General features: G+C 39.1%; 1 protein-coding gene across 2 annotated transcripts in view; it reads right to left on the bottom strand.

The window, feature by feature from the left end:
• Positions 1–5,258: 5,258 nt before the first annotated feature.
• Positions 5,259–26,997, bottom strand: part of CFAP299 (cilia and flagella associated protein 299) — a 714,944-nt gene continuing 693,205 nt past the window's right edge. The window contains exon 6 of one of the 2 annotated variants that reach the window (XM_027544865.1): positions 5,259–5,694. In XM_027544865.1, the coding sequence (XP_027400666.1) occupies positions 5,599–5,694 (96 nt within the window). In that variant the 3' untranslated portion in view covers positions 5,259–5,598. The remainder of the gene's footprint in view (positions 5,695–26,997) is intronic. The other variant, XM_027544866.1, reaches the window with a different exon arrangement.

Raw genomic sequence — 26,997 nt, 5'->3', positions numbered from 1 at the left:
TCTAAAGGAGATCAGTCCTAGGATTTCTTTGGAGGGAATGATGCTGAAGCTGAAACTCCAGTACTTTGGCCACCTCATGTGAAGAGTTGACTCATTGGAAAAGACTCTGATGCTAGGGGGGATTGAGGGCAGGAGGAGAAGGGGACAACAGAGGATGAGATGGCGGGAATGGCATCACTGACTCCATGGACGTGAGTCTGAGTGAACTCCGGGAGTTGGTGATGGACAGGGAGGCCTGGCGTGCTGCGATTCATGGGGTTGCAAAGAGTTGGACACAACTAAGCAACTGAACGGAACTGATACTTAAAAATATTTAAAATAGCTAAAACTTTTAAGAAACACTGGCATATTAGGGATAGATGATCTAATTTGTGTGTGTGTGTGTGTGTGCTTACTTGATCAGTCCTGTCTGACTCTTTGTGATCCCATGGACTGTAAACCACTAGGCTCCTCTGTCCATGAAATTTTCCAGGCAAGAATACTGGAGTGGGTTGTCATTTCCTACTCTAGGCAATCTTCTGAACTCAAGGATCAAACTGCATCTTTTGCATTTCCTGCATTGACACGTGCCCCCTGGGAAGCCCAGATTATTTAATAGGTAACACCGACTCAACTGACATGAGTTTGAGCAAACTCCAGGAGATGGTGAAGGACAGGGAAGCCTGGCATGCTGCCGTCTTTGTATGGGGTTGCAAAGAGTCGGACATGACTGAGTGACTGAACAATAAGAAGCATTATTATTCTAATTTAAAATGTATACAAAACCAGAGAGACTTACATAGAAAACAAGTTTATGGTTACAAAGGGGAAAGGGACAGGCAGAGGGATAAATTATGAGTATGGGGTTAACAAATAAAAATTACTATACATAAACTAGCTAGTCAACAGGATTTACTAAATAGCACAGGGAATTGTGTTCAGTATATCATAATAACCTATAATGGAAAATAATATGAAAAATGTATAACTCAATCACTTTTCTATACACCTGAAACTAACACAATATTGTAAGTCAAATGTACTTCAATTAAAAAAAATATCTAAATTACACCCACCTGGGAGGCAGCTCCTAAAAACAAAGGGATTAAGAGAAAATTAATTCTGGATAAAAGTTATTTTTATTTTAAAATAAAATATGATATTTGAATAATTAATTCAGACTATTTTAAATTAAAATCTTATAAATTTATGAACTATATTGAAACTTTTATGAGAACATGAATCATTATAAGTTTAATTTATTAAATTTATGACAGTTATTTAAATCTGTAGGAAAGGTTGTTAGTTGGAAAATTGAAATCATTAGAAACTTGAATGTAATGAAGCTCATAAATAAAATTTAAAATGTTTACAGGATTTTAGTTAACTACACTATAGAATTCATAAAAATAATTGCTAAAATTTCACCAAATCTACGGATAGAAAAATAATTTGTATATATATTTAAAATACAAGTTGTTGTATTGTTCTGTCACTCAGTCATGTCCAACTCTTTGCAACCCATGGACTGTGGCAGGCCAGGCTTCTCTGTCCTTTATCATCTCTTGGAGTTTGCTCAAACTCATGTCCATTGAGTCGATGATGCCATCCATCCATCTCATCCTCTGTTGCCCTCTTCTCCTCCTTCCCTCAATATTTTCTAGCATCATGTTCTTTTCCAATGAGTCAGCTCATCGCATTTGGTGGCCAAAGTATTGGAACTTAAACTTCAGTATTATCTTTCCAATGAATATTCAGGGTTGATTTCCTTTAGGATTGACTGGTTTGATCTCCTTGAAGTCCATGGGACTCTCAAGAATCATCTCCCGCACCACAATTCAAAAGCATCAATTCTTCAGCACTCAGCCTTCTTAATGGTCCAACTCTCACATGACTACTGGAAAAACTATAGTTTGACTATACGGATGTTTGTTGGCAAAGTGATATCTGTGCTTTTTAATACACTGTCTAGGTTTGTCATTGGAGAAGGCAATGGCAACCCACTTCAGTACTCTTGCCTGGAAAATCCCATGGGCAGAGGAGCCTAGTAGGCTGCAGTCCATGAGGTCGCAACGAGTCAGACACGACTGAGCGACTTCACTTTTTTCACTTTCATGCATTGGAGAAGGAAATGGCAACCCACTCCAGTGTTCTTGCCTGGAGAATCCCAGGGATGGGGGAGCCTGTGCCGTCTATGGAGTCGCACAGAGTCGGACACGACTGAAGTGACTTAGCAGCAGCAGCAGGTTTGTCATAGCTTTTCTTCCAAAGGGCAAGCGTCTTTTAATTTCATGACTGCAATCACCATCTGCAGTGATTTTGGAGCCCAAGAAAATAAAGCCTGTCACTGTTTCCATTGTTTCCTCATCTATTTGCCATAAAGTGATGGGACCAGAGGCCATGATTTTCATTTTTTAAATGTTTAGTTTTAAGCCAGATTTTTCACTCTCCTCTTTCACTTTCATCAAGAGGCTCTTTAGTTCCTCTCTGCTTTCTGCCATAAGCATGGTTCATCTGCATATATCTGAGGTTAATGATATTTATCCTGGCAATCTTGATTCCAGCTTGTGCTTCATCCAGCCTGGCAGTTTGCATGATGTACTCTGCATATAAGTTAAATAAGTAGGGTGACTATAAATATCCTTGATGTACTCCTATCTCAATTTTGAATCACTCTGTTGTTCCATGTCTGGTTCTAAGTGTTCCTTCTTAACCTGCATACAGATTTCTCATGAGGCAGGTCAGGTGGTCTGGTATTCCCATCTCTTTAAGAATTTCCCAGTTTGTGTGATCCACACAGTCAAAGGCTTTAGGGAAGTCAGTGAAGCAGAAGTAGATGTTTTGAATTTGTAAATGTAATAAGTCAAGCATTTATCCTATTTCAAAAACAATCCCAGCTTTACAGAAATGTTGCAAATTCAGAACAAAGATTTTTTTCCCCCATGAAATATTTATAATTTGCTGACATGATGCCTTTTGACTCCCAAATACTTTAGTATAATTTCCTGCAATCAAGGACATTTTTGAATATAACCACAGCATAATCATCAAAATCAGGACATAAATATTTTTACATTACTACCATCTAATCTTTAGAAATCATTCAATTTTTACCGATTGTCCCCAAATTCCCTTTAGAAGATATGGATAAAACTCAGAATCTTGTGTTGCGTTTCTTTTTTTGGCCCTACCACGTGGCTTGTGGAATTTCAGCTCCCCCACCAAGGATGGAACCCGGATCCTTGGCAATGAAAGCACCACGTCTTAATCACTGAACCACTAGGGAATTCCCCATGTTGAATTTGAATATTATGTCTCTCTAGTCTCACTCAGTCTGGGATAATTTCTCAGTCTTCTACTCTGATAATCTTGACACTTTTGAAGATGTCAGGCCAGTCAGTTATTTTGTAGAATGTCCCTGGATTTGGGTTTGTCTGTGTTTTCTCTTGATTAAATACTAGCTATGCAACTTTGGCAGGATTTCTACAAAAGGGATGCAGAGTTCTTCTATTGCACCTTAATTAGGTGAAGAACAAACTCAGTTCACCTCTTTACTAGTCATATTCTCTTTGATCATTTACTAAAAGTGGTGTATTCCAAGCTTCTGCATTGTTCTCTCTGTAATAAGTATTTTGTGGGAGATACCATGTAAATACTCTGCTCCTCATCAAACTTTCTATTTATTCTTTTAAGTAGATCTGTATAGACTCATGGTGTCCTATTTTGTACCTGCTGTTTTCATTATTTGATGCCCAACCTGTACCAAATTTGGCCAGTGAGAACCCTTTCAAGGTGGAATCTGTGTTCCTTTGATAAGTTCATTTCATTTTTCTGGAACGTCTTTGCTTTCTGGCACAGAAAGGGATTCCAGACTCTTTAACTCTCCCTGCCTCAGTCCTAGAACCAGTTATTTTCCTATGGATCCCTCCTTCCCTTTGGGAGAAAATAGTGTTGAGGAATGAAGATCTGGGTGCGAGATGTGCTCACTTACATTGGGTGTTGCTGCTCCGAGGTTGTCTCAGTGGACAGAGTGTTGGAATATGAATGCATACACACAGAGGTGTATGTTCTGTATCTGTTGTATTTACTGAGAATGAAGAGATCGCACCAATACATCCAATTCTAATTTCACACCACTCTACTACTCCACACTGGGATCTGACACCTCGAACCAGACTATCACCTCCTCCATGAATACATCCTGCTCACTGCATTGGAACTGGGGACAACCTACTCTGTGCTCTCCCACCCCAACCCTGACACTGAGCCTTGCTTGGCTCCACCTAATTGCCTTAGAACTGGATTGCTTAGAAAAGGAAGGAAGGCAATGGGAAAGAGGAGAAGTAGCACGTGTGCTTAGGCATGTCTGACTCTTTGTGACCCCATGGGCTATAAAGCCCACCAGGCTTCTCTGCCCATGGAATTTTCCAGGCAAGAACACTGGATTGAGTTGCCATCTCCTACTCCAGGGGTCTTCCTGACCCAGGGGTTGAACCCTCATCTCCTGGGTCTCCTGAATTGGCACGTGGATTCTTTACCACTGCACTACCTGGGAAGCCCCAGAAGGAGAGCCAAATATTAACCTAAATTCACAAACGGCCTCTGAACATCTTTTCTGCCCAAAAGTCACCTGCAGGGGCATATTAGGAAAACGTGTTCTTCACTCTTACAAGGTCCTCATTTCTCTAAAATCTCTCGTTTCCTTTAGATTTCATTTTCTCAGCTTTATTGTCATGAAGTTCACATTGTCTAGGCCTATGAACATATTAAACACTTCAATCATTTTATACATCAACTCATGGGATATTCAAGATTATATTTACTCATGTGTGTGTGTTAGTCACTCAGTCGTGTCCGACTCTTTGTGACCCCATGGATTGTAGCCCGCCAGGCTCCTCTGTCCATGAGATTCTCCAGGCAAGAACACTGGAGTGGGTTGCCATTTCCTTCTCCAATTTACTCGTGTAGTGCTAATAAAAACCTTAAAAACTTTTGGACAGTCTTCCAACCTCTTATGTCAGATGGTAAAGAATCTGCCTGCAATGTAGGAGACCTGGGCTTGATCCCTGGGTCAGGAAGATTCCTGGAGAAGGGAATGGCTACCCATTCCAGTGTTCTTGCCTGGAAAATTCCATGGACAGAGGAGCTCGGTGGGCTACAGTCCATGAGGACATAGCTGAGTGACTAACATCAAATTCAATGATTTTAGGAGATAGCACTGCCATGTGGCATAAGGCTTTGCCTAACTCTGTTTGGCAATATTAGGACCTAGGACATTTTTGGATATTTGGAAACGTGGAAAATCTGAGGTACAATGTAAGTCACTAATTACTTAATCTTTGAAGAAGCAGTAAGATTTTCTTCCATGAATTACTGCAATCAGCTTCAGTGTTTAGGGGGAAAAAAATTAGAAAAACCTCAAAGCAGATTAAGACAATATTAGTACCACAGAAAGAAAGTCAAGGTCATGATTTCCTCTCTAATTTCTTTATTAACTTTTATTATTCTGATTTGCCTTATAGCTACTGGACTCACTTATTATTCTGATTTGCTTCTGGTTATAGGAGTCATTCACATTTAGCAAACCATTGGGGAGGGAACTATCTACCATGTTTGTCGTTAAGTCTTTCTTCTGGAAACATGGTCAAAAATGACAACTTGTGTGTAGAGCTCTGTTAGGATCGGGCTTCTAGTAGAGTTGTCACCAGGTTGAGCCTAAAATACACAATCATATTGTTAGTCAGGTCAGTCCATGCACATAATTCACATTAAATGAATTTTCCTCTTGCTTCAATGTTGTAGCAAACAGAACTGAGAAAGTTGTATCCATGGAAACATATCCAAGTTTCCCCCCCAGATTCTTTTCCCAGGAGTGGTGATAATTCCAGTCAGGAGCTCTGAGGCCCTGGTGGTGACATTACTGAAAACATCTAGGATCAAAGCGGTGTCGCAGGTTCATACTTGTCTAGACTCTGCCGAACCCCACGGGTCACTAACTCTGCAGAATTTCCAGGGAAGGGCTTTGCACACACAGGTGATTGCAGGGTAATAAGTTAAAAAGAACCCTATCTTGATTTCAAGTTTGTTAAATAAAAATGTCTCCGATTTGGAATTGGTTCAGACTCGTGGAACTAACTACCTGTCCATGGTGGGTTTCATGAATAGCTTCTTACTCGTTTGATAGCTATTTGATTTACATGTTCCCCCCTTTACATTATAATCCGTGAAAAAAAGATTTGGTCCTTTTACTTTTATACAGATATTTTGCCATACTTATAAGGCCCCCAGAGAGACCCTCTGGGAGAAAGTATTCGCTAATGTGGTACTAAAAAGAGAGAAGACAGATCCGAAAAGAGCCAGATAGTATTTAATATTAGTCATTGGGCCTTTCCTGTATTTGATGTTCAAAAGAACGCACGATGTTACTTGCTCTCTCTCCTCTTGTAGGAAGAGATGATAGGAATTTAGATCAGGGACTAGAGAGAAGCTTTGATATTATCTTTTCCCCTTGGTATTCAATTTCTTGTGCTAGTGAGAAAAAATATATCAGACCCATCTTCTGTTAAAAGAATGAGTAAAATTGTAAAGATTTTGAAATGGGGAAAACAAAAGGAGTGAGTGTCTTGAGTGGCTTACTCATCCACGTTTTATTCTATGTTTGTGCTATTTTATAACTCATTAAGTTGGAGAAAACTGATAATAATGCAAAATATTCTTTACAAAGATGCAAACTAATTGTGCTAAGTGGCACACCACTGATTATTGCTTCATCTTGAGACCTCTTTTACATTAATTTGTAAATTAATTTCAATCTTTCTTTTTCCCTAAATGTGTTCTGATTTTTTACTTCTTCATTGAACTGCTTACAACATCTTACTTGTTCATTGCATAATTTATGAATAAACAAAATTTTTGACACATTCATTTTACATCAGTATGAGAGTCACAATTATATCCTTTTTTAGAAACACTATCTTGTAAACATTTTGGAGATTCCAATTTGATGCACAGTGGATTCACCTGACAGTTAAAAAGCTTGAGTAGCTGGAGCGTGTCTCTCTTGGGTGACTTAAACTCTTTATTTCTTGGTTTCCACTGGTAAATCCCTAGTAGCAATAGAACTTTAACTTTGTTGATCCTCTGTTTCTTTGCATATTTCCCTTTTTACTATGTTTGTATCTTGTTTTTGCTTTTGGAACTTTTACAATGAATAAATTATTCCCCCTTGGTGACAACTGTGATTTGGAACTTGATTTTATGGCTTAACCTTTGCGTTTTCTGTAAATAGATGAATAGATTACTGAGATTTATTCTTTTTTTTGAGTAAGAAACAACAGAAAATCTGATTTGTTATTATTTTTCCTTTATTTGTCTACTTGTCTTTTTTGAAGAAATTAAGAATCTTCATGCCCAGTAGGAAAGAGGACAACTTTTTTGATATACGGGCAGATTACTTTTTTGAGTTTACTCTTGAGTTGTGTTTATGTTTAGACTTGAAGCTACAAGATCCCTATGTGTCTGTGTGTATATATGTTTAGAATTCAGAAAGACCTTTGCATCTTTATGTATGAGTACACAGTATTTTTCTATCTCTGGAGAGAATTAATAAATTAGATTTAGAAGTCTCCTAAATTAAAGAAACTCTGTTCTGATTGTCCGGTAGAGCTCTTATGTAAATAAGTTCTTATGTAAGTAAAATATTTATAAAATTCCATGAAAATGTGGAAATTAAAGTTTTGATACTTTTTTTTTTTCCTGTTTGTCCATGCAACATGAGAATCTTCCCCAACCAGGGATCAAACCCATGTCTCCCGTGTTGGGAGTGTAGAATCTTAACCACTGGACTGTCAGGGAAATCCAGAGTTTGGATAATTTTAATGTGCTATGCTTAAAGAGTATTCTTATAGAAATGATTTAAAATTTTAAGGTCACACAATGAGATAAATATTTGGCAAATCAGAGTAGTGTAATAATTTTGGTTTAACACAAACAGCTTTTCCTCTGATTTATCAATGTTAGGTATAACATAAACATATTTTATTCTACTGTACTTGTGTTTGCTTTTCTTAAGCTTATTGATGCATACTGATAAAATAAACTAACACTACTCTGATACAATCTGTAATATAATGAGAAATCCATATTCAACAAAATCATTATTCTGACAACTTTATTTCATCAGTAATTTTGTTTTTTACTGTCAACGTGAATATAATTACTCAGATCTTTAGGTAACATAAAAACTTAGCTATTAGATTCAATAGCATAAAGAATATTCATGTGATATCCAGATAACTTCTAATCATGATAGAATACTGAAAATTTGATGCCTAATTATTAAACTTAACTTTAAGTTTATATACTTTTGCTTATAGCCAATGAAAAGTTCCTATTTTGGGTCATGTTAGTGACAATGTTCATTTTTTCTCTTTAAAAAGATATGTGTGTGGCTATACAAAGATGCAAAGAAGGCAATGGCCACCCACTCCAGTACTCCTGCCTGGAGAATCCCATGGGTGGAGGAGCCTGGTGGGCTACAGTCCAGGGGGTCGTGAAGAGTAGGACACGACGGAGCGACTTCACTTTCACTTTTCACTTTCATGCACTGGAGAAGGAAATGGCAATCCACTCCAGTGTTCTTGCCTGGAGAATCCCAGGGATGGAGGAGCCTTTGTGGACTGCCGTCTATGGGGGTCGCACAGAGTGGGACACGACTGACACGACTTAGCAGCAGCAGCAGACAAAGATACAACATAAACTTCTCTTGTCTGTTAAAATGTCTTTGGAATAAAGGAATTCTTAGTTATCTACCTCTAATTTTCTCCATGAAATAGAGTTACTTTGGTTGAAAAATCATAATTAAAATGAATGGTTGAGAAGACATCATAAGCAATGTTGTTGTTGTTTAGTCACTGAGTCTTGTCAGACTGTTTTGCAATCTTATGGACTATAGCCCACCAGGCTCCTCTGTCCATGGGATTTCTCAGTCAAGAATATTGGAGTAGGGTGCCATTTCCTTTTCCAGAGGATTTTCTCTATCCAGGGATTGAATTCGCATCTCCCGCATTGGCAGGTGGATTCTTTACCACTGAGCCAACTGGGAAGCGCCATCACAAGCAACAGGGATAGACTAATACCATAGTCTCTTTGCTTTTGTGTTTCAAAGAGAAAATAGTCTTATCCTATAGTGGAGTATTTTTTTTTCCAATTAATTCTTATTGGAGTATAGCTGCTTTATTTTTTTAATATAAATTTATTTATTTTAATTGGAGGTTAATTACTTTACAATATTGTATTGGTTTTGCCATACATCAACATGAATCTGCCACAGGTATACATGTGTTCCCCATCCTGAACACCCCTCCCTCCTCCCTCCCCAATCCATCCCTCTGGGTCAAATTCTGTGTTAGTTTCTTGCAGTACAGCAAAGTGAATCAGTCGTACGTGTACATATGGATACATATATATCCACTCCTTTTTAGATTTCCTTTCCATTTATAGTGGAGGTTTTATAACAGTATATAGTAGCAGTATATATATATGTATATATATATAAAAATATAAATATAAATATATAGTCACTCAGTCGTGTCCGACTCTTAGCAACCCCATGGACTGCGGCCCACCAGGGTCCTCCGTCCATGGGATTTTCCAAGCAACAGTGCTGGAGTGGGGTGCCACTGCCTTCTCCGATATATATAGTATATAGGGCCTTCCCTGGTAGCTCAGCTGGTAAAGAATCCGCCTACAATGTAGGAAGTCCCGGCTCGCTTCTTGGGTTGGGAAGATCCCCTGGAGGAGGGCACGGCAACCCACTCCAGTATTCTTGCCTGGAGAATCCCCATGGACAGAGGAGCCTGGAGGGCTAAGTCCGTGGGGTTGCAAAGACTCAGACACGACTGAGCAACTAAGCACAGCACAGCACAGTAATTATATATATAGTATTGGGCTTCTTGGGTGGCACTAGTGGTAAAGAACTCACCTGCCAATGCAGGAGGCGTGAGGATCCCTTGGTCAGGAAGATACCCTGGAGAAGGAAATGGCAACCCACTACAGTATTCTTGGCTGGAGAACCCCATGGACAGAGGAGCCTAGAGAGCTACAGTCCATAGGGTCACAAAATGTTGGACAAGACTGAAAGTGATTTAACCCACATATATATAGTATTAATTGTATATAAAATTGTATATATAATTTATAGACTTATGTAGCTATCATGTATGTATTAATAAAGATAATTTATACAATTTCTATAGATTTATAATTTATATATGGTTATATAATTACACTATATACTGATATAATTATATATGAATAACTACATATGCAATAGTAGTGCTTTTCAGGCTTTTTTCCTCTTCTGTTATATCTCAGAACCCCTGTAAAATCTCAAGACTTACTGAGAACCACAAAGAATTTTTATGTGAGTTATAACTATCAATATTTACTATATTGGAAGTGGAAATTGAGAAAATTTAAGATAGTGATTCATTTGAACATAGCTATGATGAATACATATTGAAATGTTAACAGAAATAACATCTTAGTGTGTGTGTGCGTGTGTATATATGTGTGTATGTATATATATATATATATATATATATAAATTATTTTGAGTTCATGGATCTCCTGAGAATTGCTGTGACATAACAAAGGAAAATGAAGGACAAAATTTGGAAGTAAATTTTGCTTGCCTTGGTTTATAGTACTTGATTCTGAAAACAGTAATGACATGCTAAAATTTCAGTTAAGTTTGCCATATCTTGATGGGCTTGCTTACTGGTTAATTCCTTTACCTACTATATAAAAGGTACTTTTTTTAACCTTCTGTGTAACTGTCTAGGTAGTAAATATTCCAAGTCTTACAAGAATAATTTTCTGCACTTTATGTTGAATTTATTACATTCTTAATTGCTTAAGAAAAAGAAAAATAAGAAACAAATGCAAGGAACAAAAATTCCTCATTTATAAAGAGCTAGGACAGGGAGGCCTGGTGTGCTGTGATTCATGGGGTTGCAAAGAGTTGGACATGACTGAGTGACTGAACTGAACTGAACTGAAGGTTCTTTATAGTCATGTTAATGTACTGTTAATTTATAAATGTATTGTTTTAAATGTTAAAACAGTTAACTCGGTATTGTTTTTGCAGCATCCGGATCCCATCCTAATCAAGTGTCCAAATATCCTCTGACAACTTTTTAAAACTGATTTTTGCCTTCCTATAATTGAATCCTAAGTATTGAAAAAATTAAACTTTCCAGTTATATTTTACACCTGAAACTATCTTTGAGATTTCCCACAGGGCCTGGAAAAAAATCACAAAGATTTATTTTTTCACCTTTGAAGAGAGCTGCCAGAAAGAGCTAAATTTTTCTGTAGAATTTTGTGGGCAGATTTGCTATTGGTAAATCAGAAGGGGTGTTCAGCCTTGCTGAGGTAGACTTGTATAGGTATAATGCTATTAACATAAATATTTCAAAAATTATTGGGGAAGTCCCTGGAGTTATGTCATTGAACTTGCTGTCTTATGATATGGCTTTACCCTCAGGGAGAACACTGATTCCAACTCTTAGGAATATTTCCACCAGCTTTTCCTATATATAGCAGAGTTCTGGTGCTACTGAGCTTGATGATATTAGACAATGGTAGCATAATGTTATGTGTCGTCATTTCAACTACTGGTTTTAAAGATACAATTGTTTAGGTCTTACTGCAGACCTTACTAAGCCACTTGCTTGATGTTCCTGGTACAAACAATTGTATCTCAGGATTATTTATGTCATATCTCAATATTTTTTCTTTTATAAAATTATTTTTATTCACTTTTCTGAATCAATTATAGCATTCACAAACTCCTGAAATAAATTTAATCATTATCCTTAGACGGTTTATCATATTTCTTTATTTGGCGTTGGAGAGGAGGCAAGGAATTTGTTTTGAATGTCACAGAGAGAAGTAACCTTTTCTATTTTCTGCATTATTCTTATTCTGAACTCTCATCAGACTGCTTGCATTTGAAAATTACTAGTAATAAATCACTCACCTATTTTAAGTCCCTTTTATCTACAGATAGTATTGTTTTGCTCTGATGCTTCCCAGAAGTGTCTCTTATAGTTACAGGTGAGAATCTGTGTCTTCAACTAAGAAAAGTCTTAGAATATTGTAGAAAATAACTGTATCAGGTATGTCAATTACTGACACTTCAAAGCTAAGCTAACATAGATTAGACAGCTTTCAATCTGCACCGCAATGGACTGAGTCAGGATTTCCAGGTTCTGTTTTGGCCAAAAGAGAGGACGGCATAGGACAGCTAACCAAAGATCCACTGGAGCAGGAATCAGTTATAACTGGGCTGAATAAACTCTTAAGAGAAATTTTGCTGTGGCTATTTGTCTGGAATATTGTTGATATTATTTAATGTTCTATTTTCAGATATCTAAGAATCACCCTATCTCCTTTTCGTTAAGTAATATGTAACACATACAATTTAGTAAAGTCTGCTTTTGTAAAATGAAGCCAAACATTTTAAAATGATTTTAAAATGATAGCTGATTCCCACTTATTCCTCAGCATGTCCGACTCTTCGCAACCCCATGGACTATACAGTCCGTGGAATTCTCCAGGCCAGAATACTGGAGTGGGTAGCCTTTTCCTTCTCCAGGGGACCTTCCTAACCCAGGGATCAAACTCAGGTGTCCCGCATTGCAGGCGGATTCTATACCAGTTGAGCCAGAAGGGAAACCCATTTATTCCTCCAGGATTCAGAAAATTATTATATTGTCTCCTTTCTTTCCATGCCATTTAGTTATTTGCCTAGGTTCAGTAAGGCTCTGTCGTCTATAATTGTACATAACATAATTGTACAAATTGAAAAACCAAAGCCTTGCCTAGAATGTCATACTTGAACGGAAGAAATGCCTATAAAGTGCTGACCTATTCCTTGACTTAAAAAATCCAAGAATATTGTATATTATATGCTTGCTCAGTCTCTCATTCATGACCAGTGCCTTGTGACCCCATGGACTACAGTCCACCAGGCTCCTCTGTCATGGAATTTTCCAGGAGAGAATACTGGAACAGGTTGCCATTTCCTCCTCCAGGAGATATTCCTGACTCACGGATTGAGCCCACGTCTCTTTTGTCTCCTGCATAAGCAGGCAGAATTTTTACCACTGGTGAAGTGAAAGTCGATCAGTCGTGTCCAAGTCTTTGCCACCCCATGGACTATACAGTCCATGGAATTCTCCAGGCCAGAATACTGGAGTGGGTAGCCTTTCCCTTCTCCAGGGAGTCTTCCCAACCCAGGGATCGAAATCAGGTCTTTTGCATTGCAGGCGGATTCTTTACCAGCTGAGCCACAAGAGAAGCCCATTACCACTAGTGCCAGCTGGGAAACACACTCTATGTAACTAACTTTAAAACATTTGGGAGACCTAGTGAACACAGGTGGAGAAGGAAAGGGCAACCCACTCCAGTATTCTTGCCTGGAGAATCCTAGGGCAGAGGAGCCTGGTGGGCTGCCGTCTATGGGGTCGCACAGAGTCGGACACGACTGAAGTGACTTAGCAGCAGCAGCAGTAAACAGAGGAATTTATGCAAATTTATAGGTATTTCAGGTGAAATATGGTGGAGAGCATTCCTTGGGCTTGGTTTCCTAGCCTCAGGTCAATAAATAATAGAGGATTTTAAAAATCCAATTTGAGATTTCTTGTGAAAATTTCCAAACTCAGTTTAATTTAGTTTTTGTTCAAAATTATACGGATTTAGAGTTTACATGGGCAGCTTAAGATGCCCAAAATGGTAAAATAAACCTTTTGTTGCATTTTTGTAAAAAATCAGACAAATCTAATGAGAGCAGCTTTATCTTATAAGAATAATCTTTCTTTGAAATTATTATGATAAAAAGAGGAGAGGAGGCTCTCAGGGAAAATTGTAAGAGACTTTGAGGGTTACATATCAAATAGTGGCTATCCTGAATGCTCATTTAGATTTTCTCATCTTTGATATTACAACTCTGTAAGTTCTCAAAGTCAGATAATGATTTAAAAACTTCGCATCTATATAAATGCAAGACAGTGGTACTTGGTAGACTGCAACTAACTTTTGCATTGATTTTAGTAGACCAATTGTGCATCTAGTCATAAATTCATTTCAGAATTTCTTATTCCCTTTATATGCCTCTGCTCTGACTTTTCCTTGGCATCAACATTAATAGCTACCAGTTTGTCGTTAATTAATGAGTTAAAAATCTTTGACACATTCAGTTTAGTAAAAAATACATATACATTCTACCTGAGAATCATGATTCTATTTTCTTTTATTTTATTTTTTATCTTTTTTGTTTGTTTGTTTTTAACTTTTTTTTTAAATTTTATTTTATCTACTTTCTTTTAAAAATTGTTCCTTAACAATAGATAACAAGAGTGCTAGAAATAATCTCACATATACAGCAACAATGACAAACATTGCAGGTGGTTGAGGAAATTTAGCACTTAGAAAACTGACTTCAAATTCACAGCATGTAAGAATTGCTATTAATAAAAGACTTCTGCCTGAAGTCACTACTAGGTCCTAGGAGAGATGGGACTCCAAGTCAAATATAAAATACAAGTAAAAAAAGATACTGGGATAAGATCACCTATTAAAAATTACTGGAAAAGAATAATTGAACAAAGTAAAAAAGACTCTAACCTTATTCTATAAAACCTGAGAAAAATTGTAGATTTTAATGTATAAAGAAAACCAAAAACTTTGTATAAGAGAAACTATCAGTAAAATATTGCCCAGTCTTAATATGGGAATCTTTTTGAATATAGTAACAATAGGAAGAAATCAGAATGGGACAATAGTTTGGACTATACAAAAATTTAAAATTTGTATGCCAAAAACATTATAAATATTAAGATAGATATTTAAATTGTAATGCATCTTTAAAATATGACTGCCAAAAGTTGTCTACCTTTATATATAGAATACTTTAATTTTGAAAACTACTCAAACTCCATAGAGAATTGTGTAGAGGGCAATAACTAATACAGGAGAAGAAATATAGTATACAAACACACATGTGAAAGAAATGTTCACTCCTGACAACGATATAAAGTGAAAATTAAAGTGACCTCTAATACATTTTAACTATAAGATTAACAGTTTCAAAAGTGTGCAAAATAGAGCATGGTTTTTGGCAGTTTTAAACAGTTCAGGTATAACTGTAAATTGATATGGTCTAACTGCAAAGTGATTTGACAATATCTTTCTAAAGTTTTACAATGTACATATCTTTTGATGAAGCAATTTCCTTTTTAGGTGTCCATCTTAAAGAAAAAGATCAGAAACTTGGTTATAGAGAGTTGTTCTTTAAACCTAGGGAGAAAAATGGAAACCAACCTAAGTGTCCATGAGTAGGAAATTCTTATATAAAAGATGAATGCTTTAGAGGATGGAGTGAAGTGTTAGTCGCTCAGTCGTGTCTGACACTCTGCATCCTGAGGACTGTAGGCTCCTCTGTCCATGGAATTTTCCAGGCAAGAATACTGGAGTGGGTAACTTTCTCTTCTCTAGGGAATCTTCTCAACCCAGGGATCAAACCTGGGTCTCCCGAATTGCAGGCAGATTATTTACCTTTGAGTCACCAGTGAAGCCCCTTATAAGATAAAACATTATTTACACTGTTTCACAGCAGGTCAGGAAGCAACACTTAGAACTGGACATGGAACAACAGACTGGTTCCAAACAGAAAAAGGAGTACATCAAGGCTGTATATTGTCACCCTGCTTATTTAACTTCTATGCAGAGTACATCATGAGAAACGCTGGGCTGGAAGAAGCACAAGCTGGAATCAAGATTGCCGGGAGAAATATCAATAACCTCAGATATGCAGATGACACCACCCTTATGGCAGAAAGTGAAGAGGAACTCAAAAGCCTCTTGATGAAAGTGAAAGTGGAGAGTGAAAAAGTTGGCTTAAAGCTCAACATTCAGAAAACGAAGATCATGGCATCCGGTCCCATCACTTCATGGGAAATAGATGGGGAAACAGTGGAAACAGTGTCAGACTTTATTTTTTTGGGCTCCAAAATCACTGCAGATGGTGACTGCAGCCATGAAATTAAAAGACGCTTACTCCTTGGAAGGAAAGTTATGACCAACCTAGATAGCATATTCAAAAGCAGAGACATTACTTTGCCAACAAAGGTCCGTCTAGTCAAGGCTATGGTTTTTCCTGTGGTCATGTATGGATGTGAGAGTTGGATTGTGAGGTGTTGGAGAAGACTCTTGAGAGTCCCTTGGACTGCAAGGAGATCCAACCAGTCCATTCTGAAAGAGATCAGCCCTGGGATTTCTTTGGAAGGAATGATGGTAAAGCTGAAACTCCAGTACTTTGGCCACCTCATGCGAAGAGCTGACTCATTGGAAAAGACTCTGATGCTGGGAGGGATTGGGGGCAGGAGGAGAAGGGGATGACAGAGGATGAGATGGCTGAATGGCATCACTGACTTGATGGACGTGAGTCTGGGTGAACTCCGGGAGTTGGTGATGGACGGGGAGGCCTGGCGTGCTGCGATTCATGGGGTCGCAAAGAGTCGGACACGACTAAGCGACTGAACTGAACTGAACTGACAGATTGATTTTTCCATTTGATAGTGTAAACAAACATCTGTCCACACTAACACAGCAAATTCAGTACATATAGTTTTAACTCATTTTTAGCTAGGGCTTCCCTGGTGGCTCAGCTGGTAAAGAATCTGCCTGCAGTGCAGGAGATCTGGGTTTGATCCCTGCAATGCAGGAGATCTGGGTTTAATCCCTGGGTTGGGAAGATCCCATGGAGAAGGGAAATGCTACCCACTCCAGTATTCTGGCCCAGAGAATTCCATGGACTGCATAGTTCATGGGGTGGCAAAGAGTTGGACATGACTGAGCAACTTTCACTTTCCCTGGTGGCTCAGTGGTAAAGAATCTGCCTGCCATTGCAGGAGATGCAAGTTTGATTCTTGCGTTGGGAAGATACCCTGGAGGAAGAAATGGCAACCCACTCCAGTACTTCTGCCTGGGAAATCCCATGGACAGAGGAGCCTGGTGGGCTACAGTCCATGGGTCACAAAACAGCTGGACGTGACCTAGTGACTAAACAACAATAACAACAATATTACTTCACTGCTATGATGTATCATAAATTAATTATTGCTGTCAGTCAAGGACATAGGGATTATTTCCACTTTTTATCTATTGCAATTAGCTTTTTACTTTTTAACAACTACTACTTTTACTAGTTTTAACAATAACTACTTTTTAACAACTTCCACTTTTCTAAGTTGGTACAACACCAGGAAGCAATATCTGTTTACCCAGCCCAATTCAGTAGCACATTAAACACGTTCTCTCATTTAATCATCACAACAACCTTGTGTAAAGTAGTTGTTTTTAATAGATTTAACAGATGAGAAAACGGAGATAGAGAAGTGGCCCAGAGGAGTTAAGGAATTTACCCTAATCACAAAGCTGATAAAAGTTTAACTCTAACTCATTTTCCCTATTGCCCCTCTTAAACAGCTTTTCTCTGAGTCTTAGGAGGTGTTCCCCAGCCTTTCCTACTTGTCCGGTTCTTTTTCTAGCTCCTTTGAACTGCTTTCGGGCATTTTGGAGAGTCCTAGGTCCTCAGGTCTCAATTGGAATTCATTAAAAGGCTTAGGCAGGTTTCTGAATATCCTAAAATATTTTTATATTACTCTGTGTATGCCAGCAGGTGTGCATTTTCTTTTCTGAGCAAATCTATAAAATGTGTCAGAGTTTTAAAATTAGTTGTGTTTCCTAAAAGGTTGAGAGTCTTTTAGGACTCTGGAGCAGCCTCGTGTGCTTGAGGTAGTGTTCTGGGTTACCAAGTTGGGGGTTGCCATTTGTTTCTTTGTCTTATGATTTTTTTACTCTTGCTTCAGCTTTTCGAGCAATATACATCATCCAGGCCACTAATATGTACGCTGAAGCTCTCCCAACTAGCAATAACCATTTAGAGGTTATCAGCATGGGATTTTTCTCCCCTGCCAGGAGGCTTGATCACTGTTCATGCTATCGTGTTCCATGTTCCAACATATTTCAGTATCCCTCAACCTGCTTTGGGATTTCAGTGCCTCAGAAACTGTAAGCATCTAATGGGGTGATGAATTGTTAAATAGTCATGAGACTTGACTACTTGTTTAGCTGTTAAGACTGAGAAGAAATCATGCTCTCTTTGAATAAACAATAATTCCTTGACTGTGGTCTAGACCGACAGACACTATGCCTGACTCCTGTGTGTCTAGCACCTGCCTCTCTGACGTTAGTTACCAGGTCTTTGAAACCATGAAGGAAACGACTATTTTGTTCCTACTAATCTTTTCATTCAGCTAGGAAAGGAAATGTTCCATTCTTTTCCATAGTCCTTGTACTGATTCGTAACACATTTTGTAAAAAAACGTGAGCATGAATTGAAGCTAAAGCTGTCTTTCTCAAATTTCTCCATTCTCACTTCTCTTTTGGTCTGTATTACTTTTGGCTCATTTGAGAAGACCCTGATGCTGGGAAAGACTGAGGGCAAAAGGAGAAGGGGACGACAGAGGATGAGATGGTTGAATGGCATCACCGACTCAATGGACATGGGTTTGGGTGGACTCCAGGTGTTGGTGATGGACAGGGAAGCCTGGCATGCTGCGGTTCATGGGGTTGCAGGGAGTTGGACATGACTGAGCGACTGAACAGAACTGACTTTTGGCATAAGGTTTGATTAGGCTGTCCTTCTAATCAGAAGCTTAACACAGCAGATTTTCTTTGTCATGTATGTTTTATTATATACTTTCTTTTCACTGCAGCATAAATATATACTTTTATTTTCACTAAGATAATATACTTGGATGGTGAAGGGTTGTCATTCACACTTTCATTACTAAGCATTGATATATATATATATAATTTAAAATTATATATTTAATTTTTTTCTTTCTTCCAGCTCACCTTTTCTGTGCCACACCTTGTATATGAGTTCATTCATACATTGGACTTAACAACAATGTACTTATCTCTAGGGGTTGTTTCATAATACTGCATATAAAATTAAAATCAGTTTTCCAGGTCAGAAAAAGGGCATAGCATTTAAGTTTTAGGAGTTTTAATTCATAAAAGCTAATCTCTGTTGTGTAATTTTTAATGTATTCCTCAAGGCCATTGATTTTAGCAGCAGTTTGTTAAGTAAATACTTAATTTATATGTGGTAGACTTTCAGTTCAGGTATACCAGGTGATTGCCCAAGGGGAGAAAACATTTAAAAGCTTCGGAGTATGTGGGTGTTTTAGGGCTATAATCAACCAAACATTCAGTAATTTGGGCAGCAAAACCAGAAAACTGGCAAGGCCTCAGCTTTACTTAATAACTGCGACTGTGCCACAGTTAAAAGCAGTACTTACAAGAGGCCTCTGAGGAAAACCCAGGAGCCAAAAAAGTGGTGCTGGTGACTCAGTAAGTGTCCCCTGCCCCATTAACTCAAGGTTGTGTGGAGGTGAGAGAACACTGTTGGAGACTTTCAAGAAAGAAAGCATGGCTTCTCTTAAGCCTATTCTGTTCAGTATGGGTTTTTCTTAAAAATATCCAGTAGGAAATATACCTGAGCCCTGTAAAAAGACAACCTGTAAAATTGAGGACCTTCGCTGGGAGGGTGGAGCTTCAAGAGAATAAATTCAAACCATCTGCAGAAAGGATGTAGGAATGTTAGGGGCCCCCATTTTGAGAAGAGAATTTTCCAGCCTATGACAGGCTCCATCTGACTTTAACATAGTGAATTGGGAGGCAGCATTAGGAGGCAATTAACACCTTTCCTACTAATATAGCAAGTGGTTGGGTGGAGGATGGCTTGGGAGGAATGGAGCAGAGGGACAGGAACTGTAAGGAGGTATTGCTGCAATGGTCCTCTAAATTAAGCAAAAAAACAAGTCACTCCCCCCCAAAACAAAAACATATGTTGTCATTGGAAGTAATTTTTAATTTTAAACCTTGTTCACCTAGATATTCTTTTGCTTATAGAAAAATAAAGTAAAATTTGACTTTCTGTTTTTTGTGTTTTTTGGCATCTGTATCAGACAATAATGACTATACATTTACTTTTTAAACATAATAAAATACTAAGTACCTAACACCTTGCCCTTGCCCTGGACACCTAGAATCAGCACTCCAAAGCAGCAAAGGACCCCCAGGGTTAACTCACCTACCAAGGAGAGAAAAGTACCAGAGTCAATTACTCAGGCAATTTTCAACTAAAAATAGCTTTAGCACTACATATGTTTCGAGTGTCTAAGATCCTAAAATATTTTAAAGTTAACCTCAAAAGTTTCCAGGATTATTTTTGACCTTCCTTCTTCTTTAGCAAATATTTAATATTCAGTTTATTCATTCCACAGATGTTTACTAAGCACCTACCATACCCTAGCACTGGAGATACGATGGCAAATCGACCAAAAATGGTTTCTGCCCCACGGTTCTGTGTATGCTTCACAAGTCTTTGTCATACATGTTTCATGTGAGCCTCTGGACTGATCTGCCTGACAAAATGATTCTTGGTGAGGCCATGATAGCAAGAATGGGTATCGTCATCCTCATTCTATCATGATCCAAGTAAGGAAGGAAAAATAGCTGCAATTTATCAATGGAAGTATCTACTGAGGTCATTGGTATTGTGGTGGGAGTTAATCCAAAAGCCTTTGGTGTGTGGTCTGTACTTTCTAGTTGGTTCGTGCAATCTCAGAAATGTGTAATTTAGACTACATAAAATTAAGACTACTGACTTATAGCTTGCTTTAAAAGAATGAAGTTTGATTACCTTGTGGACATACGAAAAGGTGTGTGCATGCTAAGTTGCTTCAGTTGTGTCCAACTCTTTGTGACCCTATGGACTTGCCTCCTCCAGGGGATCTTCCCAACACAAGGACTGAACCTGTGTCTCTTATGTTCCCTGCATAGTGAAACAATGAGTTGAGTCCAGTTCAGTTGCTCAGTCGTGTTTGACTATTTGCTACCCCACGGACTGCACCAGAGTGCCAGGCCTCCCTGTCCATCACCAACTCCCGGAGTTTACTCAAACTCATGTCCATTGAGTCAGTGATGCCATCCAACCATCTCATCCTCTGTCATCCCCTTCTCCTCCCACCGTCAATCTTTCCAAGCATCAGGGTCTTTTCCAGTGAGTCAGTTCCTCACATCAGGTGGCCAAAGTATTGGAGTTTCATCTTCAGCATCGGCCCTTCCAATGAATAGTCAGGACTGATTTCCTTTAGGATGGACTGGTTGGATCTCCTTGCAGTCCAGGGGACTCTCAAGAGTCTTTTCCAACACCACAGTTCAAAAGCATCAATTCTTTGGCCGTCAGCTTTCTTTATAGTCCAACTCTTACATCCATACATGACTACTGGAAAAATCATGGCTTTGACTAAATGGACCTTTGTTGGCAAAGTAATGTCTCTGCTTTTTAATATGCTGTCTAGGTTGGTCAAAACTTTTCTTCCAAGGAGCAGGTGTCTTTTAATTTCATGGCTGTACTCATCATCTACAGTGATTTTGGAACCCCCAAAATAGTCTGTCACTGTTTCCATTGTTTCTCCATCTATTTGCCATGAAGTGATGGGACCAGATGCCATGATCTTAGTTTTCTGAATGCTGAGTTTTAAGCCACTTTTTAATCTCCTCTTTCACTTTCATCAAGAGGCCCTTTAGTTTTTCTTCGCTGTCTGCCATAAGGGTGGTGTCATCTGCATATCTGAGGTTATTGATATTTTCCCTGGCAATCTTGATTCTAGCTTGTGCTTCATCCAGTCCAGCATTTCTCATGATGTACTCTGCATATAAGTTAAATAAGCAGGGTGACAATATACAGCCTTGACGTACTCCTATCCCAATGTGAAGCCAGTCTGTTGTTCCATGTCCAGTTCTAACTGTTGCTTCTTGACCTGCATAAATATTTCTCAGAGGGCAGGTAAGGTGGTCTGGTATTCCCATCTCTTTCAGAATTTTCCACAGTTTATTGTGATCCACACAGTCAAAGGCTTTGGCATAGCCAATAAAGCAGAAGTAGATATTTTTCTAGAAGTCTCTCACTTTTTCAGTGATCCAATGGATGTTGGCAATTTGATCTCTGGTTCCTCTGCCTTTTCTAAATACAGCTTGAACATCTGGAGGTTCATTGTTCACATACTGTTGAAGCCTGACTTTGAGAATTTTGAGCATTACTTTGCTAGCGTGTGAGATGAGGGCAATTGTGTGGTAGTTTGAGCATTCTTTGGCATTGCCTTTCTTTAGGATTGGAATGAAAACTGACCTTTTCCAGTCTTGTGGCCACTGCTGAGTTTTCCAAATTTCCTGGCACTGAAACAATAGCTAATAAAATATCACTTTGCTAAAGAGCTTCTATCAAATCAGCTAATTTTAAGCTCACCAGAAAAGACATTTGAAAATACTCTTGGCCATATATCTGGGAAAACTGTAACTGGAAAAGGTATATGTACCCTAATGTTCATTGCAGCACTATTTACAATAGTTAAGACATGGAAGCAAGTTTAATATCTAGAAGATGTGGTACATATATCAGTCAGTTCAGTCATGTCCCCCTCTTTGCGACCCCATGGACTGCAGCACACCAGGCCTCCCTGTCCATCATCAACTCTCCAGCTTGCTCAAACTCATGTCCATCAAGTTGGTAAGGACATCCAACCATCTCATCCTCTGTTGTTCCCTTCTCCTCCTGCCTTCAATCTTTCTCAGCATCAGGGTCTTTTCCAATGAGTCAGTTCTTTGCATCAGGTGGCCAAAGTATATATATATATTTTATATATAATATATATATACATATATATGTTGTATATACATATATACAATAGAATATTACTTGGCCATAAAAAATAATGAAATATTGCCATTTGCAACAACGTGAATGGACCTAGTGATTACAACATTAAGTGAAGTAAGTCAGACAAAGACAAATATCATATTATATCACTTATATGTGAAATATAAAACAAAAAAATGTTACAAATGTATTTATTTACAAAACAGAAATAGACTCACAGACATATAAAACAAACCTTGGTTACCAAAGAGGAAAGGTGGGATGGGGGATAAATTAGGAATTTGGGAGTAACAGATATGCACATATTAAACAAGGACATATTGTATAGCAAAGGGCACTATATTCAGTGTTTTGAAATAACCTGTATAGGAAAAGAATCTGAAAAAGAAAGAAACTATATATATTTGTATGACTGAATCACTTTTCTATACACCCTAAACTAATACAACGTTGTCAACCATGCTTCAGTAAAATAATTTTTTTTAAAAAATGGGGATTCCTGGGCCTTGCCACAGACAGATGCAGTTTGAATCCCTAGGAGGATGAAGCCTAGGGCTTTCCTGACCAGCTGGTGTGAGGAGAGAGGAAGGGGAAATGCTATCTGGAGGTCGAGAAAATTGCTACTAAACAAGTCCTGGTGGGCTGGATGTAGATGAAGAGCTCTTGTAACAACAGTTTGCATTCCAGCATATCTCATTTTTATGTTTGAACAATTGTGATTTTCCAAGAGAGGAGACTAGATTGGGGAGCTCTTGTTGCACAGTGAAGAGTATCGATATGTAAAGAGATCAGAAATACATCTGCTAAATCAGTGCAGTCTGCATTACACATGACTTCCAAGTTCAGTGACACTCAGGGCGAACCAGAAAGGTTGATGATATAATAGTGTCTTCTGTTCCTATTTACTATGTCTAATTTGGGGTGCCTCTGTGGGTAAAGAACTTACCTGCAGTGCAGGAAACACAGGAGACATGGATTCGGTCCCTTTGTTGGGAAGATCCCCTGGAGGAGGAAATGGCAGCCAACTCCAGCATTCTTGCCTAGAGAATTCCATGGACAAAGGAGCCTGGCGGGTTACAGTCCATGGGTCTCAAAGAGTCAGACACGACTGAGCGACTAAGCACACAAACGCACAAGTCTAATAAAAACCACGCATCTTTAAGATCTTTTAACATATTTTTTTATTTGCTTGTTTTGTTATTAACCATTTGTCTAGCAACTATATTTAAATACACTCTATTAGACATAAAGTGACAGAGAGAACATGCCGTGCTAAGTTTCTTCAGTCGTGTCCAACCCTTTGTGACCCCGTAGTTTGTAGCCTGCATGGCTCCTCTGTCCATGTGATTCTCCAGGCAAGAGTATTGCAGTGGATTGCCATTTCCTCCTCCAGAGGATCTTCCTGACCCAGGGATTGAAGCCATGTCTCTTCAGTCTCCTGCGTTGGCAAGTGTGTTCTTTACCACTAGCACCACCTGCTGCTGCTGCTGCTGCTAAGTCGCTTCAGTCGTGTCCAACTCTGTGCGACCCCACAGACAGCAGCCCACCAGGCTCCCCCGTCCCTGGGGTTCTCCAGGCAAGAACACTGGAGTGGGTTGCCATTTCCTTCTCCAATGCAGGAAAGTGAAAAGTGAAAGCGAAGTCGCTCAGTCCTGTCCGACCCTCAGCGACCACATGGACTGCAGCCTTCCAGGCTCCTCCGTCCATGGGATTTTCCAGGCAAGAGTACTGGAGTGGGGTGCCATTGCCTTCCCCTGGGAAGCCCTAATTTCATATTTTTCATACAATTGATTTTCTTTTTTTTTTGTACACCATTGGAATTTAGCCAGTGGAAAAATAACCTCCGTTCAGGATGGCTTAATCATTTTCATACTCAGAAATTTTGATTATAAGTCTTGACACAAATGGTACAGATTTTCGTTGAACTGTACAGAACGGCAAAACCTCACTAGATTTGGCTTCCACTCTTGGACTTCAAGTTTCTCCCAAAACTTCTCTGCTATTTCTCTCCTTCCTGTACCTTGGTCTCAACCCTGCTTGCGCTTAAGACTTACCTGGGAACTTTTAATAAGAATGGATGTCCAGGCAGACCTTCCACCCACACCAATTAAACTACAGTTTTTGCTGATGAGGCCAGGCATGAAATACTATAAAACATTCTGGGTGATTCTCATATCTGATCAGTGCTGAGAATGACTCTTGCCAAAAGGAGCTCCTCTCCCTTCTCTCGCAGCCTCATGCCCTGTGCTTCCACACCTTTCTATGTGAAGTTCCTGCCTACCAGAACATCCTTTCTGCTCTTGTTCTCATGTTTTCATCACATCCATCTTTCAAAATCTGGTTCAGAGGCCATTTCTTTCACTAACTTGTTTTTGAATGCCTTGTGAAGTGAAAGTCACTGAGTTATGTCTGACTCTCTGCAACCCCATGGACTATACAGTGCATGGAATTCTCCAGGCCAGAATATTAGTGGGTAGCCTTTCCCTTTTCCATGGGATCTTCCCAACCAGGAATTGAACCCAGGTCTCCTGCAATCCAGGAGGATTTTTTACCAGCTGAGCCAGAAGGGAAGCCCTATGAATTCTTTAGGTTGAAAGTAATCTCTGCCTCCTTTGGAATTCTTAGAGCATTTTTTCCCCTGTCAGGTCACTTTCCAGCTTGCCATTTCTGTGCATATTATATTTTTGCACCCACCCACCCACCAGTTAGTTAACCTATAAGCTTTTTTAGGGAAAGAAAGCCAACTTTCTGATTCATTTTTTATACCTCACAGTGCCAGTAAACACAGGAAGAGGAGGATGGAAGGAAGAGTAAAGAGGTGACAGAATGACTTAAATGATATCCATCCAGCTTATCTTTTTCTCTACTCTTATCCAGCATTAGAACTCTCTCTCTCTCTTTCTCTTTCCTAAGTGTTGGAGTAAAATGTCATTTCTCAACCACTTTTCTACATTGATATATTCTTTAAGTTTTGTCTTTTCTTGGATGATCAGGTAGTTGCAGTATTAAAAGCCTAACTCAGAAACATTCTAACTACAATGCGACCCCGAGTTCTAGTTCTCTTTGATTGTTGTAGTCTCATCTTCTCCAGTCTTTCTCCCTAGTGTGTCTTAATTTATACTCTCTAATCTCCTTAAAACATACTTGCATCCTGTTATTTCCCTGCACAAGAGCCTGGGCATATTTCCCTATTTCCCATCAAGTCTACTCCAAGATAGCTCATCCTGCCCACCACCCCTGACTTCAGACGTGGGATAGCTCCTCTCAGCCACCACTCCACGTCCGAGGTCAGGGGCGGCGGCCCAGAGGAGCTACCCCAAGTCTGAGGAGTGGCGGCTGCGAGGGTGCAGGAGGGCCGAGAGGAGCTGCTTCACATTCAAGGTCAGGAGGGGCAACTCTTCCAAGGTAAGGAGCAGTGGCTGAGCTTTGCTGGAGCAGCCTTGAAGAGATACCCCATGACCAAGGTAAGAGATACCCAAGTAAGACAGTAGGTGCTGTGAGAGGGCGTCAGAGGGCAGACACACTGCCATGTGGGGCCACCCAAGACAGACGGGTCATGGTGGAGAGGTCTGACAGAATGTGGTCCGCTGGAGAAGGGAATGGCAAACCACTTCAGTATTCTTGCCTTGAGAACCCCATGAACAGTAGGAAAAGGCAAAAGGATAGGATACTGAAAGAGGAACTCCCCAGGTTGGTAGGTGCCCAATATGCTGCTAGAGATCAGCAGAGAAATAACTCCAGAAAGAATGAAGGGATGGAGCCAAAGCAAAAAGAATACCCAGTCGTGGATGTGACTGGTGATAGAAGCAAGGTCTGATGCTGTAAAGAGCAATATTGCATAGGAACCTGGAATGTTAGGTCCATGAATCAAGGCAAATTGGAAGTGGTCAAACAGGAGATGGCAAGAGTGAATGTCGACATTCTAGAAATCAGCAAACTAAAATGGACTGGAATGGGTGAATTTAACTCAGATGACCATCATATCTACTACTGCGGGCAGGAATCCCTTAGAAGAAATGGAGTAGCCATCGTGTTCAACATGACTCCAAAATAAAGTACATGGATGTAATCTCAAAAATGACAGAATGATCTCTGTTCATTTCCAAGGCTAGCCATTCAATATCATGGTATAATCCAAGCCTATGTCCCAACCAGTA

This window comes from Bos indicus x Bos taurus, chromosome 6 (genome assembly GCF_003369695.1).
Source record: "Bos indicus x Bos taurus breed Angus x Brahman F1 hybrid chromosome 6, Bos_hybrid_MaternalHap_v2.0, whole genome shotgun sequence".
NCBI lineage: Eukaryota > Metazoa > Chordata > Mammalia > Artiodactyla > Bovidae > Bos > Bos indicus x Bos taurus.
This window is presented reverse-complemented; position numbering and strand designations above follow the sequence as displayed.